The following is a 25,947-nucleotide window of genomic DNA, read 5'->3' as shown; positions in this document are numbered from 1 at the left end:
TATTTTTACTTGGCGTGATATTTCTTTATAGCGAAAAATCTTTCTCTTACCGTTTGCTATTATCATCCAATATTTTAAAGGTGAAAATATATCTGATTTTTTAAGTATAAAGTCCATAATATTTCTGATCAGATTTATTAACTCATTAGAGAAAATTACATAATCTGCATAAAAAATTGAGATTATAATGTTAAACATTTTCACTTTGATACAATTGCGCTTTCCATACAACAAAAATCTTTTTCTCACCTTTACGAGACATCATTTCACTGTTATTCTTTAACGGGAGCAATAGACATGTTCGCGAAAAATTAAAGATGTTGTAATTCGATTGGCCGATATAAGTATTTAGAACGGATAAACCTGCTACCCATTCATGTATCATTATTACGAAGTCCAATAATTGTTTATCGATGTCCATATATTTGAAATTTTTGTTTAGAAAATCATCATAAAATTTATAATCATAAAAATTCACCGTGTCCTTTCTAATTTTCTCGATACGTTTATCAACCACAGTTAAGAACCAATTAATGGAATTTAATGCAGTTCGACCTACGTAAAAGAATAAGATATAATGTTATTATGAAAATTAATTTAATGCTTGACTGATAATTAGATGCCATTGTAGATTTCTTTGTAATTTCATTTTGCAGAACAAATTCAATTAATTGAATAAGCACTTATTGTTAATTAAATAAAACCGAACTTTTATTTTATAAAATATATTATTTGTCTTTTTCTATTAATAAAATATTTTTGAAATAATTGTAGAAATGAAGTGTCTCATATATAAAACGAAACCTATGTAGAAAATCATTTTGTAAGGATCTATTATACAACCTTTTCGAGTGATCAGAATAAATTTCTATTATATTGTATTGTTTTATTGTAGATATTGTTTATTTAAACTTTTTTTCTTTATCTCGAGTCATATTGTGAAAGACGACATCTTATGAATTGATGGATCGCCGTTACTAACTTTATCATTACAATCTTGGTCATTATTAAAATTGTACATTTCTGATGAACGGTGATTTACGACAGTTTATATATAATTATTAGACGATACAACAATTGTAAACATTTTGGAATTATAAAAGATTTGGGATTATATATACTGAATAATGGAACTATGAATTTGATGCGTTGCTTGTATGGATTTCCGGTATGATTGGTAATTAAAAGTACTATTCTACGGAATATTTGTAGTAATTAGCGGATGTATTATGTGCATTACTTATGCATTTTTGGTGTGCTGTTACTTTTTGCAGTTTGACGATAATTAATGCGACTTTACAGTTAAAAAACATTCTAGGGTTATAAAAGAATTTGCCATACACATTATGTACATGAAACGTTCTAAGTAGTGATAGTAATCGGAAGTATGGTATAATGATGAAGTTTGTGGGATATAATTTTAAACGTGGAGTATAGTTTTACTACATGGAGCTTCTTTGATGTGTTATTGTTTTTCACAATAAATTTTTTGATGATAATTTTAATACAATCGAACGGTGTGGCATTTAGAGAAATTATGGAATAATTAGATGGTTCAGCCGATTGGTCTCTTTTATCAATTGGACGAGAGATTTTACCCTCTCAGTAAACGAGAATATTTTAGATTCAAATGGAATCAAATTTTCTGAAATATACATAACGTGAACGTTGAAATAAATCCATTTTAATTCGAACGTGTTTTTATTTATTTATAGGAATTGCATGAAGCAAATTTCAATGCCTATTTTAATCTAAAAATAATATCAGTTTTTTTCGTGCACCGTAAATACTGCTCAATTCAAAATTCTGAATAAAAAATGCAAATTTTTAATTCAGTTGAATCCAGTTAAATTTAATTGAATAAAAAAAAGTTCTTTTAAAATTTTAATTAAAAAAACTCAAATGGATTCAGTAATCTTTAAAAAAAAACACATTTTAATGCATTTATATCCATTTTTAATTACTAAAATGATGTGATTTTATAGTTTCATAGTGTTTGTTTAAATCACAAATCTCTCTCTTTTGCGATTATCTTCTGATCTGTGTCCGAAGAGACCGAAATTGTCGTGAAATGAAATTTTCACTTTGCCGCGATATCCCGTCTTTCCATGACAAAAAATCTTTCTCTCACTTTTTGATACAATGTCGCGCTCTCTTCTGTCGGCAATCAAGGCTATGACTTTCCAATCAAGGTTGGAAGTTCTTATGGTTAGCTTTATGCTTTATTGTTGATGAATTTTTAAAGAATCGAAAAAAACCGAATTTTTTCAATTTCTCTGCTGTTTTTTATTTTTCCCTAGGATAGAAAAATTTATTGGAAAAATTCACACGTGTTCATAAAATCAGTTATAGTTACTTTTCGGTTTTTTCCGAAAAAAAAAATAATTGTCTATGCTCTATACTATTTGAGAGTGGGCTAATTTGGAAGTTAAGAGAAATTTTTTAATTGTCTTTAAGTTGCATAGAGTATTCTATCAAATATATAAAACATACAAAGCATAGACTGTGTTCAGCTTGATTGAATGAAGCGCCTTAGTTTAATAAAGAGATTTGTGTTACATTTCTGTCTTAAGATGCTAAAACGGCCCTCTGATTGGTTCGTAACTCTTCAAGACTGAACTTAAGACGGTCTTGAATATAAGAACTGACTATGAATACCGGCTTTAGATACGGGATCGCGCAGTCCATTCTCTATGTTTTTGGTTCTCGACATAGGAAGTACAATATTAACACTTATCAACGGGATGCCGAACAATTCAAAAATAAATTTAGATCCAGAGACTGTACCAGTCTCTGGATCTTCATTTTTCGACATGACTGGCGTGTCTATCTTTTCATCTGCAAAAGAGATAAAGATTCTTTTGTAAAATAATATTTTGTCAATATTAACGTCAATATTTATTTTGTCAATATTTACGTTATAAGGATTCAAACACGCGGAGCACACGGATCACACACGCTCTCTACTCACGTCGCTTTTCGATCTCTCTTTCACATTCTCATCCTACAACCAATCAACGCGCAAGGCGTAAAGCGCTGCCAATTAGTGACATTCATGACCAACATCATTCACCGGAAGCGGATAGTTTCTTTCATTTTTTATAAGTGTATTAAAAATATTGTTTATTAAAGATAAACGTTATTTAAAAGGAAGAAATTAAATTAAATAATCACTTAGTAATAGAATGATATTGTTCTGCGTGTACGACAAAAAATTTCTTACCTTCCGGAACGTTGTCTTCCTCTTTTGGAGGCAATGGAGACTGAAAGATCTCACTAGACGTTTCTATGTCACTGTCATCACTTGCGATTAGTTCTACATCTATAATTGGTTTTTTTTGGTGATCTTATTGTGACTTGTTCTACATGCAGAATTTTGAATCCTTCTGAATCGGCTAAATGTATTAGACTCTTTATCATTTCGATTCTGTGTTCAGCTGTGTAATAAATTGAAATTCTTGTAAAATAATACTTTTTTATTTTGGCATGATATTACTTTCTGTGGAGAAAAAAGAGTTTTTTTTTTCTTACCTATCGGTATATTGTCGTTTCCATTCATAAGCAATAGAAGATCTGTATCTTTCTCTTGATCAGGCTTAAAGAAGAATTTGTTGGAATTTTTGTCATTAATATTATAATTAAAACAAATAATTAATATAGAGAAAGAGGGCAATGAGCCAATAACCTACGTTAAAAATCCCATTAAATTAATTTTTAATATATTGCGAAGAATATTACATAATTATGGCGTTTTGTCTCAGCTTCCACTACTGGACTCATCAGTAAGATAGTGTAGTGGAAGCCTACCTTATACGCCGGCAAAGGTTATTCAATTGAGATTTTATATAAAGAGATATACGCTTATTAAAGCACTTGCGAGAATTTGCGATTATCGGTAGACCTCTGATGGCGGGTCGACGACGTATTAATATCCCAGACAGCCAAACCTGCCAAAAGCACGCATTGCTAATTTATACTACATTATTATAATGGCAAAAATCGAGCAACAGTCGAACACGGTTTACCATTTCAGTATAGCGCTAACAGAAATATAGCAAAAATAGAGCAGACCTGCGTCATAATACACTAGCAAAAATTCTGTAAAAATTCATCAAACATTACCGAAATAAAGAAAGCAGAATTAGAGCATTACATGCTGGCAAAATAAATTAACAAAAAATAGATGAAAACTTGATATAAAACATGTCTACATGTTATAAATCAGCAAAATGTTGTTAAAAATCTGGCACACTTATTGTCATATTATGACAGCAAAAAGGCGCTAAAAACACTGCACGATCTGACATAATTAAGTACTGACAGCAAAAACACAGCAAAAATCGAGCACAGCCTGCCGTCACGCCGCGCCGTGACGGCAGGCTGTCAGTACTTGATTATGTCAGATCATGTTGTATTTTTACCGCGTTTTCGCTGTCACGATGTGATAGCAAATAATGATTGATTTTTGTTGTTTATTTCTATCGTTGTGTTAAGTTGGCAGGATAAGCTGTTAGAAACTAAGCTTAATGAGGAAGCAGCAGCTTGATATCTGCTGCACGTCATGATCAAGTTTGCTGGCATACTGCCGGCATACTGCTAGCATTTTGCTATCTGGGATTCTTCACAATATTTGTCATTATAGTAATATATGTATTACTCCCACCCTTCCCAACTTGAGCGCCGAACAATCGTCGGTCTTGAAACGTAACTTTATCCGAAAAATACTATTATACCTTTAATTCTGTGCATAACTTGGTCTCTGTCAATTCATCTTCCTCTTTTGGAGATAATGGAGACTGAAAGATCTCACTAGACGTTTCTATGTCACTGTCATCACTTGTGATTGGTTCTATATCTATAATTGGTTTTTTGGTTGATCTTATTGTGACTGGTTCTACATTCAGTATTTTGAATCCATTTAAAAAGGCGAGTTCTTTTAGAAGTTCTATCATTTCGATTCTGTTAAAATCTGTGTAATAAATTGAAATTTTTGTAAAATAATACTTTTTCATTTTGGCACGATATTACTTTCTGTGGAGAAAAAAGAGTTTTTTTTTCTTACCTGTCGGTATATTGTACCGATGGTACACTGTATCGGTTCCATTCATAAACAATAGAAGATCTGTATATTTCTTTTGATCAGGCTTAAAGAATAATGTGTTGTAATTTTTGTCATTAATGTTATTATTAAAACAAATAATATAGAGAAAGAGGGCAATGAGCAAATAACTCTTACGTTAAAAATCCTATTAAATTAATTTTTAATATATTGCGAAGAATATTACATAATTATGCCGTTTCGTCCCAGTACTGGACTTCCACTACTAGACTCATCAGTAAGGCACTGTAGTGGAAGCCTACCTTATACGCCGGCAAGGGTTATTCAATTGAGATTCTATATGAAGAGATATACGCGTATTAAAGCAATTGCGAGAATTTGCGAATATCGATAGACCTCTGATGGCGAGTCGACGACGTAGTAATATTCTTCGCAATATTTTTCATTAGTAATATATGTGTTACCCCAGCCCTTCCCAACTTGCGCGCCGAACAATCGTCGGTCTTGAAACGCAACTTTATCCGAAAAATATTATTATTAGCGCTCGTCGTAGTTTGTTTGAATACCTTTAATTTTGCGCATAACTTGGTCTCTGTCAATTCATCTTCAGGTATAACGTGGCTTTGTACAACGATACAGTATAAGACCAGTAATTGCACGCTCTAAAAGAATATAATAAATTTTTTTAAGTCTGCTTTTATTGCCGATTTAATACATTTTAGACATTTCATTTTTGCAACTTGTAATATTTTCGAATATTTGTGAATTACTTATTATGTTACCCAGAGACGGGTTATAAGAGTTGTCCGTCCGCGTACAAACTCTAAAAGCCACGCGAAAGGTTGCAGCTCATTTCTAATTCTTTTGTATTGAAAAGGGGTACGTCTTATTATAATTTGTCTTGACTTACATAACCGTGGAATCAAAATTTTTTATGTGTACTAATAGAAGAAAAGGGATTCTATTGACGCAATTGATAGATAGATAGTCGCGTTCATTTCGATTACAATTGCACGATTACGTTACGCGAGTACGCGAATAGCAAACGGCAACTGCTACTTCCGCGTCTAGATCTCGCTTTATTCAGCTCGTAAGTCCTTGGAACTGTCACAAAGTATGTAAGATTACACGCAAGCACTTCAGCAGCAATTATGACTCGTTAGGTCCTCCGGTCTGGCGGAATTTAATTACGTGATTAGCGTAGAAATGCGTGCTCGAGGACAAAATAACGCTGACGATGTGTTCACGCCGTTACATCTACATTTACATATAGCTCTATCATTTCTATTCTATCACAGTTCTACGACGGTTTCCATTCTGGAGCCTTTGATCGGAATTGCCTTTCATGATTCGCCAACCGTGGTTTATTGGGGATTGAAATTTATTTACAAGTGGAAGAATATTTTATGGTAAAATATAATTATTTATTTTCAATTGTAATAATTTTCCTGACATTTTAATAAGAAATGACGTATATGATTACGCACCTTTATTCGTCTCGCGAACATATTTTCCAAACGATAGAGATGCTTCCTGACGTGTTGTACTTATCTCACTTTGAGATGCTCTGCTTTTTTAGATTGGTATTATATTTGTCCTGCGACAAATGCAATATTAGTCTTACAAGGAAATACACGCACCTTCCAGATTTTGACTTTTTAAAATTTCAAATGTAATTTAAAATATAATTTAAAGTTATAATTAGAATTTAAAGTTAAAAATTTTGTTCAAGGAATGTCTATTGATTGTAATAGATTTTAAAGTAAGATCCAACGAAGGCTTACCTTCTTCTCTATAAATCTAGACTGAGACAACAAGAAAATTAACGGAGCCGAGATTCGAAATCAAGATCCTCTCATTGTTCTCACACTTGGGTACTACTAAAACTGTATGTTCACGTTTGCTTCACTATTCCTAATATATACCACCTCGTGTTCATATATCTAATCGGTCCCACGGTGTTCCTATAGGCCAGCCTGATAAAACATTCTCAGAATATTCTCGAATGTTATTGATAGTTTTCCTTTTGGAAAATTAAAATATTATTTTATTAACATATAGATAAAATTAGTAATTCTTTTATGCAATTCATCAACACATTTACCATGTTGACGTCACGGATTTCAATTTTCCGTTTTATTGTACTCATTAGCGGATCGATTTTATATTTTAGAATAAGGTAAAAATAAAAAAACCAACGAATTTACTAGAATATTTATAATTTCATTGTCAGAGAGTATACTATTTATACATTTTTGTAATGTATAAATTAAATAAGCTAAGGACAAGGTAAAATTATACATTTTTACATTGTCTCACCAAATCCCCTGAAATGGCCGATAATGTTATCGCAGGTAATGACAACCGCCTCAAAAATATTAAAATGCTGCTCTGAAATTGAATCACCAAGGAAGACTACTTTGTGACAGAATCTAAAATCGTACGTCAGACGTACGAATGTTACTAAATACCTACGATTTCTTGTAAATCTTATGTAAATCCCGTAAGAAACTGTCTGTAAAGATATTTGTATAAAAATATGAGTACTTATAAGATTTACACAAGAATATATATTACAAATCTTACAATTCTAATTAGAATTTTGGGAATTAGTAGATATATAAGTAATAAATTTACAGAATTTTATCATATTAGAAAGTAAAGTCGCAAACAAATCATCCAATATATCACGTATAGAATTCTTGTAGTCGTTCATATAATACAGTAAAATATATTTGCTATCTAAATATAAAATAAAAATACCCCGTGTTCATCTAATATTTAAATATGCATGTAAGACGATTCATTGAAACAATATTATAACAATGCTATATATACTTTAATGCAGAGTATTCTTTTTTGTAAAAAATTTAATGATAAAAAGAGTTTAAAAGTGATTGTATAATAGCAGCCGATAAGAAAAAGCGAAAATATACAACGTACGACACTAAATGATTTTTAATTAAGGCGACGCTTTATTTAAGAGAAAAAATAATCGCGAGTATAATTTTTATTTTATAATATTCGTAAATTATTATGACTTTGTGGAACTTATGACAAATTTTACTGCCTGAAAGTTGAAATATCGAAAATAAAAGGTAAAAAATACTATTATTACAATTACATACAATTATGTAATTAATTTTCATTATGTTGCCGTAAAAGAATAATAATTATATATAACAATATAATAATAATAATATAATAAAAATTATATAATTCAAAAGGAGTAATAATAAGGGCAATGAGCCAAATACTGAACGCAAAGAAATATTCAAATTAAGGGGGGGGTAAGGTTAATTCGATGAAAAAAAAGCATATATCCATGAATTTTTTTGTAAGCTATGGTTAGTTCCAGTGTATTTAGGTAATTTTATTTTAATAATACAATGTTTGAAGAATGTTTTGTGAAAATTTGAACGAAAAAAATGGAGAAACAACACATTGGCACGCAATTTTCGGAGGCGCGTCGAAAAAATGGTGTCTTGCGGTGCACACGATAACACGTTACTGAATCATCTGATATCAAAAAACCAAAATTTTTTAGTTAGTTAATAAGTTTCTCAAGGTAACGCTGTCGAGTTTTTTTTTTAATCGATTTTTAAATTTTTGGTATCACTTGGAAGTAAAAAATCGATTTTTGCTATAAAAAATCGGTAAATTTGTTATTGTAAAATAAATAATAATTACTAAAAAAATGAAAACTCGACAGCGTTACCTTGTCATTTATGTGTAGAAAGAGTGTACCAAATTTTAAAACGATCGGTGCAGTAGATTTTGAGTTACAGTGTGCACCGACTTGGAAAATGCTAAGTGTGACAAAAATGCTTTAAAGTTTTGTACAGTAGAAATGACCGAGTGTTTTGTCTGTACTGACACAGAGTCATCGATGTATCTTGTATATTATTTGCTCTGCACATTGCTTCTTTTTCTTCGTTTACAGCAGAAGAAAAAAAGTTATTCGCATACGAAACAGCTGCTAGGCAACCGCTTCGCCCAGCTACTGGGCAGGTATACGAAATCGAATCGGAGCAACGGACACTTAAAATTCCATATCTCCGATAATTTTGCTCCGATCGGCTTCAAATTTTCACATAATAATTTTGAGACATTGTACATTCAGAGAAAAAAATTAAAAAAAGATAGTCAAAAGAAGTTAAAATACCTTACCCCCTCCTTAAGTATAATATAAAATTTAAAATTTAATACACACAGACGTTTCGACTCCGATCGGGTCATCTTCAATGTAACAAATATGTGTTATAAAATTTCGGTGTCTCAAATAAATAAATGTAATGTCAGGAAATTCGCATCTTGAAATTGTAGTCCATCATGTAAAAGTTAATCCAATAACAGTAAAATAAAAATCTAATAAAATTTATATAATTTTTGTTATAAAAATCTTAAATAAAACGTTAAACAAGTGTTAAAAGATGGTTACATTGTTAAAAATTGTGTAATAACTAATGTCAATAATGTAAAATTCCATAGTGTAAAAAATGTATTGTCGTCAATGATAAAATTATATAATTGTGTACATTCCTTGCAAACTTATATCACCTTACATTAATTTGCATAAATTGCTTCAGCAACATTAAACTATTCAATGATTCGTTTATTATGTATCTTCAATTTTTTTAATGGTTTCATCTATCTGCAACTTGCCCTTAAAAGCTTCTTCTATCTGTGTTTTCGTCTTTCCTAGTGTCTCCGGTAACGTAAACATTAGAAAAAAAGTAGCAATGACAGACATTATGCAGTAAAAATAAATGGTAGCATCTCTATCATGTGTTATCATTATTGGATACAATTGTACGACGATATAGCTGCCCACAAGAGAAATGAAAGTAGTAAGCTGTCCGAGAACGTTTACATACTTGGTAGGATACAGTTTCGGAATCATGGACCAAGGAATCGAAAAAAATCCAAATGATCCAAAACCCTGCGATTTAGAGATTAATTCTTTTATAACCAATTATAATATTTACAATTTATTTTTTAGAAAATCTTTCGAAAAGAAAAAATAACATCTTATCTAATCTCTCTCTCTACGTTAGACTTGTACCAAAGTCATTGTAATAACTATAACTTTCTTAATAAAAATCATAACTATTAAAACACGGATATTTATGAAAACATCATTTTCGTACCACATAGAGAAGTATGCAAACAATGGGAATAGTTGCAACACCAATGTCCTCAAAGAACTGTAGGTAAACTGCTAAAGTACCCAAAGAGATCGATATACCAATACCAGATACAATTGTAATAGTTCGACGTCCAATTCTAGTAAAATTTCAAAATTTATCATATAAGTCTCTGGAATCTATCATTTTAAAAGATATATCGTAACGAGTACCTATAATGATCATTTTAATAAAGCAATCTACAGATTAATTACAAAAGTTCGTAAAAAATCCCGACTATTGAGTTTGAAACGTTTAAAATATTAGATTCATTATTAAATTTTCGTTAATTAATATCCATAACTACGCAATTACTGAATTGTCGATTATTAGTAATTCTTTTATCCAACTACTGATGTTTGATCTTTTATATATGGGTGTATTACGTAGATTCATAATAATTTATAAGTTTGTATATAATTGTAGACTGTACTACAAACAAAAATAATTACCTTTTGCTACAGCACGCGGTAATTACATTGCCTACTAGTTGAATTATTCCTACTATTACAGTGATGAGAAAGGGATCTGTTGTTATATTCATCCTGGTGATAATATCAACAGTATAAAATATAATCACATACAGCCCACAAAGCTTCTGAAAAAGTAAATAAAGATTTAATATCACAAAAGGTTTCCACACTTCTGGTAGAAGGATCGTTCTCCGGAATTTCTTTAGCATGTTCCACACATTCCAGATAAGAAACGACCTGTGTCCGGTTTCTTTAGTCAAGGAGAGATCTATTCGACAATTTTGAGATATTTCAAATTTATTTGAGGACTCGATATAGTTTGTCATTTGGACAAACTCTTCATGGAACTCTACAGTTTCCTGACGCAGACCACGGATACAAAGTAGAGCAATCCTAGCTTCTTCCTTTCGACCTTTCAAAAGCAACCATTCAGGGCTCTCGTGGATGAAGAAAATATTGCATAGGACAAACAATATGGAGGGTATGATAAAAAATGCTGCTATTAGTCTCCAGTTATTCTGAAATAATATATAAATGTGTTTTAATAAAATATAAATGTAAATAAAACAAAATATAAGTATGTATGTATATTTATACTTATATTTTATTATACATATACATATATTAATGTAATAAATATATATTGTCATATACATATATTTATTGCATTAATAATATTAATTGTATTATTTATATAAAAATGTTAAAAATCGATAGTAAATACACTCAAATAACATTCATATAAACCAATTGTTTATTGTTAGAATAGCAGTAAATTAGTAAATTTGATTTAAAAAATTTAAACTCAGATTGGTATTGCTGTGTCTTATCTATAAGCTCTTGTTCTGACGGGCTATCGACATAATTCGGCGGCAGATTGACAACATAAATCGAACAAAACTTATCAAACGTAGATTTTGCTCAATTTCTTCTATTAATCTGCGTCAAACTATATGCAAGTCTGCTCGATTTCTATCATCAATCTGTTTTCAAGTCATGTAAGGATTTTCTCTCATGTTTTATCTGATATTCGTCAGCATCTCATATAAAACCAAATCTGTATCAAATTTATCAAAATAACCCTTCTGATGAAAAAATTTCTCAACAGGCGCTTTACAAAATTTCAAGCAAACTATATACATATATAGTTTGATTGGAATTCTGTAGTAGAGATAACATATAATTATTAATTTTGTCTAATTATCAATGAAATTTTTATTGCTTTATGACGAACTTATCGCTGTTGTCTCAATACGAATAAAAGCATGAAACATTTAAATGATATGAAATTATAAATCTAGGTTTGAATTACAGTGCATCACAGCACTTATTCTATTTAGCCGAATTATTGATACAGCTGTTGGAGGCCAGGTTGCGACGTAATCGTGGGACCTGACAGGAACGCTGCATTGGAAAAATAAAAGAAATGGAAAGTTGCGTGGATTTTAAGTCAGGCAAACAAAATCGTTTTGGACAACCGAGATATAAGTAGATTCTTCGACTGCCGAAAAACGATTGGACACATACCGATATACCTCGACAACCAAATTCTTATTAATAAAAATTATTTAATGCTCTTACCTGTATAACAAATCCTAGAAGATAAACGATCAGAATTCCGATGGTAAGAGCTATTTTCGGTGTAACTGTAATGACTGTTCTCCATGAAGCAATAGAGATTTCTGCTAAATATATTTCAACAGAAGCTGCGCATATACCCATGGCAATTCCTGGAAATTTGCAAAACACTCCTATGGATTGTTCATGTTTGCCTTGATATTAAGAAGATAATATCAGTTTGAAGCAGATTTTGTTTTCCTTTTTACATTAAAAAATTGCGTTTATAAAATATGCGCCTATTTAATTCAATAATTTAATTAATTAATAATTACTCTTAAATTTCAAGCAATAACAATTACACATAATATAAGCGAAAAATCGTGTTATTATTGTTTATATAACTCGTTTACAGTTGAAGATAATAATATTTGAGAAAAATTTTCCCAATAGCAGTCTTAGAGTGAATGAGAGTGAAAGAGAGAAGGACGGAGAAACAAGAGAGGAAACATGATTTTGTAGATTTAAACTACTTACATGAATGAATATTTAAGGTGGTATTTTAGTTAATTTAGCTGGCCAAGAAGCAAAGTATCGTCTAGTCCGTGTCATTAATTAATTATTCTTGCTGAGTTTTACTTCTTCAATCTTGTATTAATAATAAGGAATATAAGTCAAATTTTTGTAAAAATAAAAATGTATTAAAACGCCAATATACTAGATATTTTCAATTTAGAGGAAAAATCCATAAAAAACTACGTCTCCAAACTAGACTACCTCCTTAATTATCTGTTAATGATTTCTAAAAATACTTGAAGTTGCATTTCATCTTTTATATCTTCAATTAACTGTTTAATAACACATCTGTTTTTAATTGTACTCATCGTATTGATAAGAGAAGTTGATCATGCGTTAAATGTAGGAGAAATCTGATTTCGATTCGACGAATTTCTCACCTGTTAGTATTCTACCGATGAAGAGCTGTATCACATTATAACTACTCGCAATGAGGATCCATCCCAAAGAGAAATTTACACCACATATTATCATGGTACATCGTCTTCCATAGTTCATTATAATAAGGCATAAGAGACAACCGATAGTTTGGGTGATAGATACCGTAGAAGCTAGATAAAATTTTACAATATTTGCGTAAATCGGTGCTTTTCAGAGTTATTGAAGTCATATTTTTAAATATTTTAGAATCATTTACATTTTTACAATATCTTTGTTAATAATCAATATTTAAATTAAAGACGTAATGATTATGTTGTTTAATATATTGTTTAACTAATTTTCAAAGAGTTTATGAAATATTTATTACTTAAAACTAAAACGCGTTATTTACAAAAATTTAGTGACAACAGCATAGTAGGTCGGAGAAGAATAAAATATTAATATGGTGCCCCACAAAAATGGATTTAAAAAAACTGGATTTATTTAGAAAATTTTAATATTTTGTTATAAAATTATATATTTATAAAAAAAATATAATATTACAGAAATTATTGCAAAATGTATGCTAATATGACATATATATAACACATAATTTCTTGAGTATGCTGCATTTATATAATAATAAAATACTAAACTTTTTTTAAATATAAAAACAGTTACCGAAAAAAGGGATTTCCATTGCGTTTAAAGTTATTGATGACATATTACTTGTCAGTACTGGAAGTACTACGGAGGAGTAACCTAAAGTGGCTCCTGCATTCATTAAAGCTAAATTGCAAATAACAGTGTAAAGAAACTGCAACAAATAATGCAACCATATAAAAAATTAAAATATTAAATATGATAGTTTATATTATTTTAACTTTCATTTTTATTGTGTTAAAAACTAAATTAGTATCTGCTTTTTCTTGTGTTTGCGATTTTAGAAGTCTGAACTTCTCGCAACATTTTAAAAAGATCAATTCATAAAATTTTTATAGTAAACCACATTAATTATAGATTATCTCTTTTCTTTATGCCATTAAATATGTATGGTATAATGCTATCAAATATATATATAAATAAGCTTGATCATATACCAAAAGGAGAACTTCTCTTTGTACATTCAATCGCAAATACATTCTTGCATTTGCCATATTATTACTGTCTTGTGAAAATATGTCACAAAATAGTTTTGGATCATCTATATTCTATTTTATCTCAGTCACAAAGGCATTATATTGCAATTTCTTCGATAGTACATGAATGACAGTACTCTTTATGGATGAAATGTGTGTACAAGTTGCTTTTAAAATAAACACAAAACTATAATATGTTTAAATGCAAAGTTTTTAAAAATATTAGCACAATCATTCACTATAACGGTATACTTGAAGTATATTTCAATTAATAATACAAACAATAAACTATATATCCGTCTTGTTGAAGCAACTTTAAACCGATCTTGTAATTAGAAATAGAATAAATATTAGAGAAATAAAATAAATATTAAATTTTTCACGCGAGACTTCGTCTAACGTTGAAAAGAGTTCTTAAACTAATCCACTTTTTACGTAGACGTGTAGACGCATGTTTTACGTAGACGCGGTTACTTATCTTTTCTCATTACGAAGTAACAAAGTAAAAGATATTTTTGCTATTCATGTGTATTGCTACATACGCTGTTATAAAAAATCAAGACCATTAACTTGTTCAAGGTTAACAAATAATATTACAAACATAATTACACGATAATTTGAGAAGATTATCGTACTAGAAAATATTTTGTTAATTACTTCGTCAGTTTTTTTCTTATTTAAAGAGATAGTATTATCTCTCAAGTAGCAGAAACAAAAATGAGAAAGATGGAGGAAGGATATGCATGATATATCTTAGGCTCGGTTGCACCAATGCTTATTGATTTTAAGCGAGACTTAAAACTCTATCTATCTCGTTTTAAAGCCGAAAAGGAGACAGAGACAGAGACAGTTTAAGTTCCGCTTAAAATTGAAATCACGTTGGTGCAATCAGGCCTTAGTCATTTAATTTAGTAAACTGTAAAAATGTATTATTTAAATTGGTTTCCATTTATACTTTTACGTAAGGAAACGATACAAAAATGAATATATTCTACGTCGGTCATTTTCTTTAATCTACGTAAGACGTAAAAATTTTTAAACATTAAGTATATGTACGTTTTAAAAAACATTAAGTACATGTACGTTTCGTAATATTTTTATAAAAGTTTTCATATATCTTACAATAATATAACAAAAAGACCATACATGTTTTCACTTTTCAATGAAAAAGAGCGACAGATGAAAAAATAAGAAAACATTATTCTCCAATGGGGAGAGAAAACGTTTTTTAATGTTTCTTAAACGTTTTTTAAATGTTTAAAGATCATTCTCTCCCCTTTGGAAAACGTTGATTATTATTATAAAGTAATTTATTATAATATAATGATTTTTTACGTTTATTACGTTGGATCGCAGAAAATTAATCACAGTTAAATATGAGAAGAATAATCAACTATACATATTGATTAATTTTATACGATTTAAAATTCCATGGTTGTTACAACTTCTATTGTAGCACTCATATTATGTACGTAAAAGATCAAAATGCTTGTAAAATAATGTGTGTTTATACGGTGAAAATCTTTTTTTATTCTGTTTTTTATTCTCGTCTATCACAATTTAACCAGTCATTTCAACTTTTGAATTCGAATTCAAAAACAATCGATATATCGATTGTTCCGTGAGTGCGCGTCGTCGCGGAAAGGAATCCATCTTTGTTCGCACTTCACGTGAAAGAGAAAACGGTTCAAAATGGCGACGTACTTGGCAGGTTTCTGTTGTGCAAAATAGGTTATCGGGTGGTTCCTATATGCGACCGATAATTCAGGACTTAACGTGAAGTTAATAGTGTCGGAAAATATTATGATTAGTTCCAGATAAGATTCGTGTACACGGCGCGTTTTAATCTCCCGTATTATCGCGCGCATCCGGAAGATAATGGCCGATAATGCCATCGCAGGCGACGACGAGCTCCTAAAAAATATTAAAACGCTTTTATGGGGTTTGATCGTCAAGGAGGACGTTTTCAAGCGATGGGCGCAAGGTACTGATGCTTTGCTCCGCAATACGGTGGCTATCGCACTGTTCCATTGGCCGGTCAACTGTAACAATTTTTATGAAAGACAACCTATAAAAATTCATTCATTTTGCCTTGCCTAATTATTCTATATAAAAGTATTTACTTAGCAGCACTGCACAATTGATTTAGTTGATAACTTAATAATGAACAAAGTTTGAATAGTACTCGTGTATAACCTCTTATATAACCTATACAAAATGTAACACATAGATCTTCTAGAAATGTTATAAATATACTACTGCATTTTCTAATTGTGGTTACATTATTTAATTTTGCTTTAGGCTTCTATTTCAGTATAGATGAACCTACTGCGCTTGTACAGAGAGAAGGAGGACCTTGCGCTGTGATAGCTGCGGTTCAAGCATTTATTTTGAAGCAGTTACTATTGGAGAGCGATGTTATAACTTGGAAGGGTATCAAAGCCGAAAAATGTGATCAATTACTTGTGAAAGCCATGATTGAAATTATAAATCAGGCAGCTGATATTCAGGATCCTAAATATTCAGTAGTATACGCCAATGATTCTGATGGCTTTGTATCTAGCAAAGAAGGCACTGATTCTAAATCAGCCGAGTTAATGGCAAATCCAATCCAAGATATTAGCGAAGGTAATCAAATTAACGATACATCAGCTACGAAACAAGCATTATTAGAATCGGAAGCTTTTCATTCTCAATTAAGGTAAGTTTATGCTAGAAAATAATGTAACAAAAAATTCATTTTTTAATATTTTGTTATTAATTGATATTTTATTGATCGATATTATAGGATATTTACTACAAATAGCATCGATAATGTAGAAGATTTCTTTACGGAACGAATTGGAATGCTAAAAGATCAGTATGGTATATTACTGCTACTTTATACAGTGATATGTACAAAAGGAGTTTCAGAAATATGCTCCGAAATGTCGGATCCCACAGAACCCATGATTGATTCTACCTATGGATATGGAAGCCAAAGTTTAATAAATTTAATGCTTACTGGCCGGGCAGTTAGTCATGTCTGGGATCACGATCAAGATATTAGTGGATTAAGTGAGTTAATTTTTCTATCTCTTTAAATTTGATTACTTTGTCATCTCAATTCTATGTACATTTTAATTTATACGTATTAATTATTTTTTCTACATCAATATATTACGTATTTTGCAGAATTACGCGGTATTGATAAACAGAATACAGTAGGATTTCTCACTCTGTTGGAGCACTTACGGTATTGTGAAGTGGGCACATTTTTAAAATCACCGTCGCATCCGATCTGGGTGTTAGGATCAGATACGCATTTAACTGTACTTTTCTCTACTGAGAAGCGATTAGTGAGTCCAGAGACACCATCGGAACAAGCGCGAAGAATTTTCAAACGTTTTGACCCAGAAGGAAACAACTTTATTGCGGCAAATTTACTACAGGATGTATTGGCAGAATTAGGACTAGTAGCCGATGCTGAATAGTATGTATTCGCACTCTTTCTTAGTTTATGTTTTACATTAATGGGTGTGTATGTGTGTAAAATTATTTATATTAAATTTGACTTTAATTTTAATTGTTGATAGCTTTAGCAAATTTTATATCGAAATATTCTTATAGTGTCGATATCATGCGGAAGAAGTTGGACTATGAAAATTTAGGAATAATACTTCTCGCATCGTTTATGGATGAATTCTTTCCTGAAGAACCACGTATGTGCCCAGATATGTTCGTCTTATATCACTACAATGGTCTACAGCGTAGCAATCCGGAAAATAGAGTGAAATATCACAAAGGACAAGCGGTATTGCTCGAGTGTACTGTAAAATGTATCATGGATAGTAATCCTATGCTGACGGTCTTGCAAACAAAGTGGCCAAGGATTGAGATACAGTGGGACGTAGGACGAAATCCTAGTTTAAATTAGAATTTATAAACTGTAATATATATGTATACAATGGAGCTGACACATAGAGTGACCTGACCGAGCGCTTCTATAGAAATATCGTTGAGAATTACCACTTTAAGATCGTAGTCTAGTCAAATCGGCCATCTTCTGGTTTACATTGGTGAATACCTTAAGGCTATTGAGTATACTTGCCAATAAAGGGATATTAATTATTTCCAAGGAAATATGTAGTATTCGTATGGTCAGTATGAAAACTTATTAATCTAATATGTACAATTTATTATCGAAGTATTGCACACTGACTACGTCAACGTGATTAAAGTACCTTATTCTTATTGAATATTATCGGACATAATTATATTCTCAAAAAGCATCTTAACGAAATTTCTCAGCACATTAGAATTTAATGGTGGTCGATTGCAAGTAATTTACAATGACACAAGCATTCTGTTATCTCATGCAGTTTACTTCATAAGGGAGATTTTTGTTATATACGGGAAAACATAAGTTCTACGTGGATTTTAATAGTTCATTTTGTTGTATATTATATAGATGAAATGTTATAAATTATTGTAAGACGTCATTATATATTGACAATTTCCGTATATTATTATTTTACAGCTTCTTGCCATAAAAATTATTTTAATCAAAACAGTATTTCAAAAAGCTCCGTTTCAACAAAATTGTTAAATTAAAAGTCCTCTTTCCCGATGTAATAAAGATGTAATAAAAGTCAGAGCTACGAATTCCCAAAAAATTGATGTGCTAAGTAAAATATACGTGCACTTTCGGAATACTACTTAATACATAATTTAATAAATATTTGGTCAATGTTTATTTTATATGACTTTTGCAAAACTGCAGTTACAGTGTTAAATAATAAACTTACTACTTTTGAAATATAGTTATCGTAATATGATTTCAACGCTTTGTATTAGTAATTAAATTCCTATGGTACAGATTTTCAAGGATCAGCAGAAGTAACAATCCCACTCATTTACTATGCAAATGCATGTCTATATTTTACTATATTTAGTTCTACAATGCAGTTGAGGTACAAATAATTTTATTTGTTATGTTCACCTTCGTAGTTTTATATAAAAAAAAGCCGAAAAAATCTTAGGATATAATATTATTTTTAAAAGATATAATATCAGCATTGTGAGACAAAGTATCGTGAATAAGGAACAGATAGTCTCATATATTATCATTGTTTAAGAGTAAAGGCTAGAAATACACACTTTTACATAACGCATAAACCATATACATAAATAATTTGATTGGTTCATTGACTCGTGCATAAGAAAATGGGCCAATGAAATTCCTTATGCACATGCTTTATGCGTTATGCAAAAGTGTGTGTTTCTCGCCTTAGATTGCAAAAGTTCTGTAGAAGCTTTTATAGCTTCATGAAAAAAAATCAAAGAGGTCTGATAAATGTTTCTTCTACAAGACGATATGTAGAATTGCATTGATTACTTTGAATATACATTTATTGATTTATTAATTTATTTACATGATATATGGAATCAGATATTATCTATAAAATTATTAAATATTTAATGCTATTTTCATTGTCTGTCGTAATGATATACTGTAATGTTAACCCGATCTACAATTACGTAAGTGTAATTGTAAGTAGTTGTAATTGTAAGAATTAATTAATTATATATAGTTGAATACGAGAAAAATATCCATGTGTAATTAATGAATTCTTTATAACTACAACCACTTACTACTACAAAACTACATTTATATAATTGTACTTTTGGACTTTTTAAAAGAAAACATTTACTAAGTTTTGAATTATATATACATTTTTAGTCACTTGCATCATCAACTTGATTATCGTCTCCACCGCTACCCGCAGAACTTTCAGAAGTGGATTCTTCGTCTGAATCTTTTAGAATCTTTCCTTTAATATTCTTCTTAGGTCTGTGTGTCTCAATATCTGATCCTTCCTCATCCGAAGAATAAATATTTGATGCTGAAATAAAACATTTTTTTAATTATAAACGGATGGAATCCATACGGATGGAATAAATTCATTTAATACAATCCGTGCATAAATAAATATAAAGGTAATATATCTTGTGAAATTTTAAAAGATATTACATTTTACAGTACAACATAAAACATATTAGGATAACTTTTTTAATAGAAAAAATATTAAGATCATGTTTTAATATAATGTTATGAATATTAAGACATGTTCTAATATAATAAATATCAAATAACCTTTAGAAGGAATTGCCATTCCTTTTTTATATTTATTTTTTATGGCTGCTAATGAAATTGCACCATCGTCATCAGAACCATCATCATGATAAGCATCACCACTGTACGCTCCTGTGGTACGATTAGTACTTCTGCTACCACCGGTGCTTTTCTTCGTTTTGTTTTGAACTCGCATAGCCATACGTAGCTTTTCTTCCTCTTTCTAAAAAAAAAAATTAGAAATGCAATAACAATCAATTGAACATAATACATAGATTGAAATTATAAAATATAATATATACATACCTTTATCATTTCGTATCTATTTTGGTCTGGGTTCATTCCCACTTGAGAGAGAACTTTAATGCCAGACGTTTTTTGCGATCTATCGGCTAAAGACATAGTCATCTTCCTGTGTGTGAACGATTCAGTGGAATGCGGCCGGAATGTTAGTTTTGTTCGAAATACTGCTTGACCCTGTAGACCTGTACCTTGGCGAATATAGAGGTGGTTGTGATCACCCTGTAACGGCTGTTTATACACATCGAAAATTTCTGAACCCAAATGCAGCGACATACTACCGTCCGACCACTTTACGAATCGCGCATTACTCTGCTTCACCATTTTGCCATCGTCACTAAATGATTCCTTCCACCTCAATGTATTTTCAACTTTGAGCTTCAATCGAGCACGACCCTCTTCGTCTAGAGTTTCTTCTTCGTCAATTTCATCTTCGTAGGTCTCGTGATCAAATGGCCTTGTTTCAACGGATAAGAAATTCGGCAATTTTACAAAGTGAATCTCGCGTCCTAGATCGGTAGTAATTTTTGGGATTTCTACGTCAATTCGAGTCTCTGGAGGTGGTTCTGGTTCTTCCTCTTTATCTTTATCTTCCTCCTATAGAATAAATTTTATGTTCAAACATTCTCAATCTTCTTGTCAAAGTCCGCTACACATTTCTTGCCATGCATTAAAAGAGTGACATTCTAAAATCATTAAAAAGAAAGTAAAAACTTCTTGTCTCTTCTAACTTACGTCTTCGATAACAGTTCTACTTGGACCTTCTCCACCACTTTCCGATCTGCCACGGCTGTGACTCCTACTCCTACTTCTGCTCCTACTCCTGCTCCTACTTCTACTCCTACTCCTGCTTCTGCTTCTACTGCGACTTTTGCTTCTACTTCTACTCCGACTGCGACTCCGTTCTTTTTCTTTTTCTTCTTTTTTATCCTTTTCGTCATCCGTACTAATGTCACTTGCATCACCAAATAATGCATCCGCAGTTGGAGCGACACTATTTTCCTTGTCAGCTGTCTCATTGTCGGAATCTGAATTTATTATCAGCTTACTCCGTTTCACAATTTTTTCCGTATCTGATCCTGAACTACTACGTTGCCGTTTATTCTTTGATTGTTCTTCTTCGTCACTCTCATCAGATTTTGGACTATGATCATTAACTAGTTGAAGAAAATATTTTAACAATAATTAATTAGATAATACAAATAATAATTTCAAGATAAAAAGCATATTCTGAATATTGCAATTAATAAAACTAATCAAACCTGTCTGTTTGAAGGATTTATTTGATTCATTATCACTTTTATAATTTTTGGGACTTTTAGATCTTGATCTCTTATCGTCAGATCTTTCAGAACTTGTTTTCTTTGATTTGTCAAACTTCCTCGAAGATGCAGAAGAATTCGATCGCCTTTCTGTTGGACTCGCTGAACCTGCTGACTTATTACTTCTTTGAGAAGAAGCACTTCGAGATCTATGACTTTTCGGTGAATCATAACCAGACGCGTTGGATGCAGGAGAAGCTGGAGTCTTGGATTTTCTTCCTGCTGATCTAGAACGTGCAGATCTTGAACTGATGGGTGACTTCGGACTCGAGGAGCGTACGCTGCCGTGTGGCGATGGCGAGCGCGATCGAGGAGATTTTGGAGAATCTGCCGAGCTATGAGAAGCTACCGATTTTGGCGTGCCACTCCTGGACCTCGGAGAACCGGATTTCTCGCTCTGGACAGAACCCACGCTTGAACGTCTCGAGCCAGATCCAGCCGGTGATGACGGACTCTCCGATCGATGACTGCCATCCAACTTATTCGACCCGACTGGACTCTGGCTGGTAGATCTTGAGGCACGGCTACCGCTAGCGTTCGACGCGGGTGAAGTCGGTGCTCCGTTCTCGTCCTCGGAATGCTCGCCCCTAGCATTGCTCGACGTTTGTACCGGAGCCTGCGATGCTCGGCTACCACTACGACTCGACCTCGAAGACGCGGAAACATTATCGGATTCTGATCCTAAAAGCAAGATCAGAATGTAGCGTGCGACACGACATAACCTCAAATAGAAAAATTAGCAAATTATCCGTCCTATTTAATATTGTGAATACATTGAGATATTTTAATATCTTATGGAATATTGCAGTACCTGCGGAAAAACGATAAAAATAATATACCTATCGATATTACATACCAGAATCGCCACTAGAATCGCGCAAAGTTTCTCGCACCGGTGACATGTTTACCATGCGTTCAAGATTGGTAATGAAGCCACTTTAAATAGCTTCAAGCCGCTTAAAGAGAAACGGCTCGCAAAGCAAGATTTCAGAAATGCATGCTGCACGAAAAGAAATAACGCATCAGTTATTCATCTTTCATTTTCTTCTTTTAACAAAAACGAGAGACTAAATAATTAATTTGCTATTCCGTACAGCAGGTGCTGTTAAAACCACATCATAGTTAAAACTTTCCTTTTTGATGTAACATACTTCCACACAGGGCACACTATCGACTCACTCTTTTTTTCTCTCTCTCACTCTCTTTCTCCAACGTAATTGTGTCTATTTCAAGTGTAGAAGTACAGTGCAACTACGTAAAATTTTGTATTCCAATCGTACTTGAATTTTTCTCGATGATTCTTGAAGTGCACATCGTTATTCTAAAGCTTCTTCTACAATGTGCTCTTTATTTCCTGTTTCTTGTTTTTTTCCCTCTTTGCAACCATTATATTGACAATTATATTTCTTGCCACGTATTTTTTAATTCTTTCTAAATTAGTTAATTTTACCTTGGATGATATAGAAAACAAAAAATGGGATAAAAAGCAAAAAAACAAAATGTAAAAAATAAATATATATATAATATATACATAAATTACATAACAAATTAAGCAAATAATTGAAGATATTATGGCATATTTTAGTCACACATTATAATTATTAAATGTTTTATTAATGAAATCGTCAAATTAGATAGGAAAAAAGAATAATCAATCGAGGAATATAAATACATATAAAATTTTTTTAATATAATTTATATTTGTGCAATAACATAAATAATGTACGTGCAAAAATCTACTGTACAATGTTAATTATAAACCCCCATTTATACACCATATTGCACAATTTATAATTATATACTGAAACAAACGCTATTATATATCATTTCAACTAATGTTTATAATTAATTTGGATATCCTTGAAACAGCTTAATCATTTTCTCAACTATTATTTATTACAACACAATTAATTTTATAATGTGCAATAAATATTATACATATAAATAATTTCTCGCATTATTTTCATTATCATAGTATCGTTGAATTTTTATCAATAATCTTTAATATTTAATTTATATTAAAAAATTCTGTTGATGTGTCTAACAAAAAAATACATCAAAATAAAATTCAGAAATATATCCAGATACACGATGAATAGAACATTTATACAAATACCAGAGAATTCTGTCAACTCTAGATATATATTAGAATCTGCTAGAAATACTGATTTACTTTATATATTAAAATTATAGCAAACTCAATGCGGACTGTGAACAACCCTATGTTAATATTCTCTGCAATCAAAAGATCGACAGGAGAAAATTGAAATTGATAATTTTGAAGAATTTGATATAATATATACATATATATAATATATATATGTATATATATACTATATATATATAAAAGTAATTAAACTTAAATTTCGTACATGTTTGTGACTAAAATCGGTAGATGAAACTTAATTCAGAAGTAGTAAAGTAATTAAGTCATAGTATAATCAGAAAATTAAAATTCGAATATATATTTTTGTCAAATTATTTCTTTTGTTTTCACTAAATTATATATATAATTGCAAATGTATATATTCTCAAAAGTTGCTAGAAAGGCATATACTTAACTATAACAATCAGCAGTGCAATAACATTCCACATGTAAAATACAAATTATTGAAACCTACAGATTTGTTTATAATTTTTCAATTGCAATTGAAAAAAGCATTATTACGAAATAAATTGGACCCGCAAGTCTGGTGTTCTATTATGTATATGCATGATATATTCATTCCATCTATATTACATCTATGAAATCGTACTTACAAGTACTAGGCTTTCATTTTGCTTGTTATAAATAATTGAGTATTTAGAAAGACTGTCACTCTAATATTTATATATATAATCATAGTATTATAATTTGTTTGAAGAGCTGAAGAGGCAATCATATGCATATAATATTAATTTACTAGACAATTTTTAACAATCTTTAAATATATATATACATATATATATATATATATATTTTAACTAAAATTTATATGTATATATTTGTTTTAAAAAAATAGAAATTATCATATGTGAAACGAAAAAAGATTTAATTTTTTACTCAAGTTATATATAAATAAAGATTAAAACTTCATTTATACTTTACATAGGAATCGTTCATTATGCAATTTAAGATTTGTGCATGGAATGAACGACTACAGTAGTCCAAATATGTTTGTAGTGTTGGACATAGAAATATATTCTGATTTACTCTAAGTGTATAAAGGTATTTTATACGTAATTGTATTTTATAACAAATTTTCATTATACACTCAAAGATAATTATATATGTGTAAATACTCGTATATTATACATCTATCTACAACACACAAAACTTTTGTTTTAGTTGACATGTTTTATATACTATGCTTGCAGTTCTTGTAGTTTTTTACACGAAGGTGTTTCGAGATGTTTTGCTTTTATGAACAGATCTTGATCTCCAAAATTACGGGCTTTCCACATTATATTCTCCCCTATTAGATTATAGAAAATGAATTAGATTATAGAAAATAAATTTGAAACATTTTCAGAATATTTACAAGGAATTTATGTTAATTGGCATCATAATAATATTAATGAAAAATATAATAAATATATTGAAGGAGATAAATGAAGTAAATATATACATACTGTAATTCTTCTCTCTGGTACAGGCTTGCCTTAAATTATTCAGAAAATCTTCTTCAATTGAAATTTCTAGCCTACGTAAGCTACCTTGATATTCACTATGAAAGTTCTCCTTAACATAATATGGCACTTTCAAAACCTGAGTTGCTCTGGCCACAGAATATTTCCTATAAGTAAGGAAAAAATCATTACATAAATTTAGCCTATGAAAATCTACATTTGCATTAATTATTCGTTGGCATACTTACGAA

General features: G+C 30.7%; 4 protein-coding genes across 4 annotated transcripts in view; 1 reads left to right on the top strand and 3 right to left on the bottom strand.

The window, feature by feature from the left end:
- Nucleotides 1-9,677: 9,677 nt before the first annotated feature.
- On the bottom strand, nt 9,678-14,353 carry LOC108772398 (Trehalose transporter 1-2). The gene is made up of 7 exons (XM_018537919.1): nt 14,312-14,353; nt 13,893-14,028; nt 13,232-13,402; nt 12,300-12,448; nt 10,698-11,236; nt 10,210-10,345; nt 9,678-10,001 (listed from the first exon to the last, which is right to left on the bottom strand). The coding sequence occupies exons 1-7, from the start codon at nt 14,351-14,353 to the stop codon at nt 9,678-9,680; spliced, it is 1,497 nt and encodes a 498-aa protein (XP_018393421.1).
- A 1,699-nt stretch (nt 14,354-16,052) lies between these two features.
- On the top strand, nt 16,053-18,743 carry LOC108772438 (protein FAM188A homolog). Its single transcript, XM_018537962.1, has 5 exons — nt 16,053-16,334; nt 16,652-17,051; nt 17,139-17,407; nt 17,525-17,822; nt 17,960-18,743. The coding sequence occupies exons 1-5, from the start codon at nt 16,229-16,231 to the stop codon at nt 18,264-18,266; spliced, it is 1,380 nt and encodes a 459-aa protein (XP_018393464.1). The 5' UTR covers nt 16,053-16,228; the 3' UTR covers nt 18,267-18,743.
- A 1,325-nt stretch (nt 18,744-20,068) lies between these two features.
- On the bottom strand, nt 20,069-23,244 carry Atu (Another transcription unit). Its single transcript, XM_018537956.1, has 6 exons — nt 22,944-23,244; nt 22,028-22,768; nt 21,501-21,922; nt 20,772-21,362; nt 20,487-20,688; nt 20,069-20,235 (listed from the first exon to the last, which is right to left on the bottom strand). The coding sequence occupies exons 1-6, from the start codon at nt 22,996-22,998 to the stop codon at nt 20,069-20,071; spliced, it is 2,178 nt and encodes a 725-aa protein (XP_018393458.1). The 5' UTR covers nt 22,999-23,244.
- A 2,124-nt stretch (nt 23,245-25,368) lies between these two features.
- LOC108772397 (dnaJ homolog subfamily B member 12-like) overlaps nt 25,369-25,947 on the bottom strand; it is a 1,014-nt gene continuing 435 nt past the window's right edge. Inside the window, exons 2-3 of the mRNA XM_018537918.1 lie at nt 25,700-25,863; nt 25,369-25,542 (exon numbers count right to left, since the gene is read on the bottom strand). Of these exons, the coding sequence (XP_018393420.1) occupies nt 25,433-25,542; nt 25,700-25,863 (274 nt within the window). The 3' untranslated portion in view covers nt 25,369-25,432. The remainder of the gene's footprint in view (nt 25,543-25,699; nt 25,864-25,947) is intronic.

The sequence above is a fragment of the Cyphomyrmex costatus genome, unplaced genomic scaffold, assembly GCF_001594065.2.
Source record: "Cyphomyrmex costatus isolate MS0001 unplaced genomic scaffold, Ccosl1.0 scaffold189, whole genome shotgun sequence".
Lineage (NCBI taxonomy): Eukaryota > Metazoa > Arthropoda > Insecta > Hymenoptera > Formicidae > Cyphomyrmex > Cyphomyrmex costatus.
Note: the sequence above shows the minus strand (reverse complement) of the source record. Positions and strands in the feature narration are given on the sequence as shown.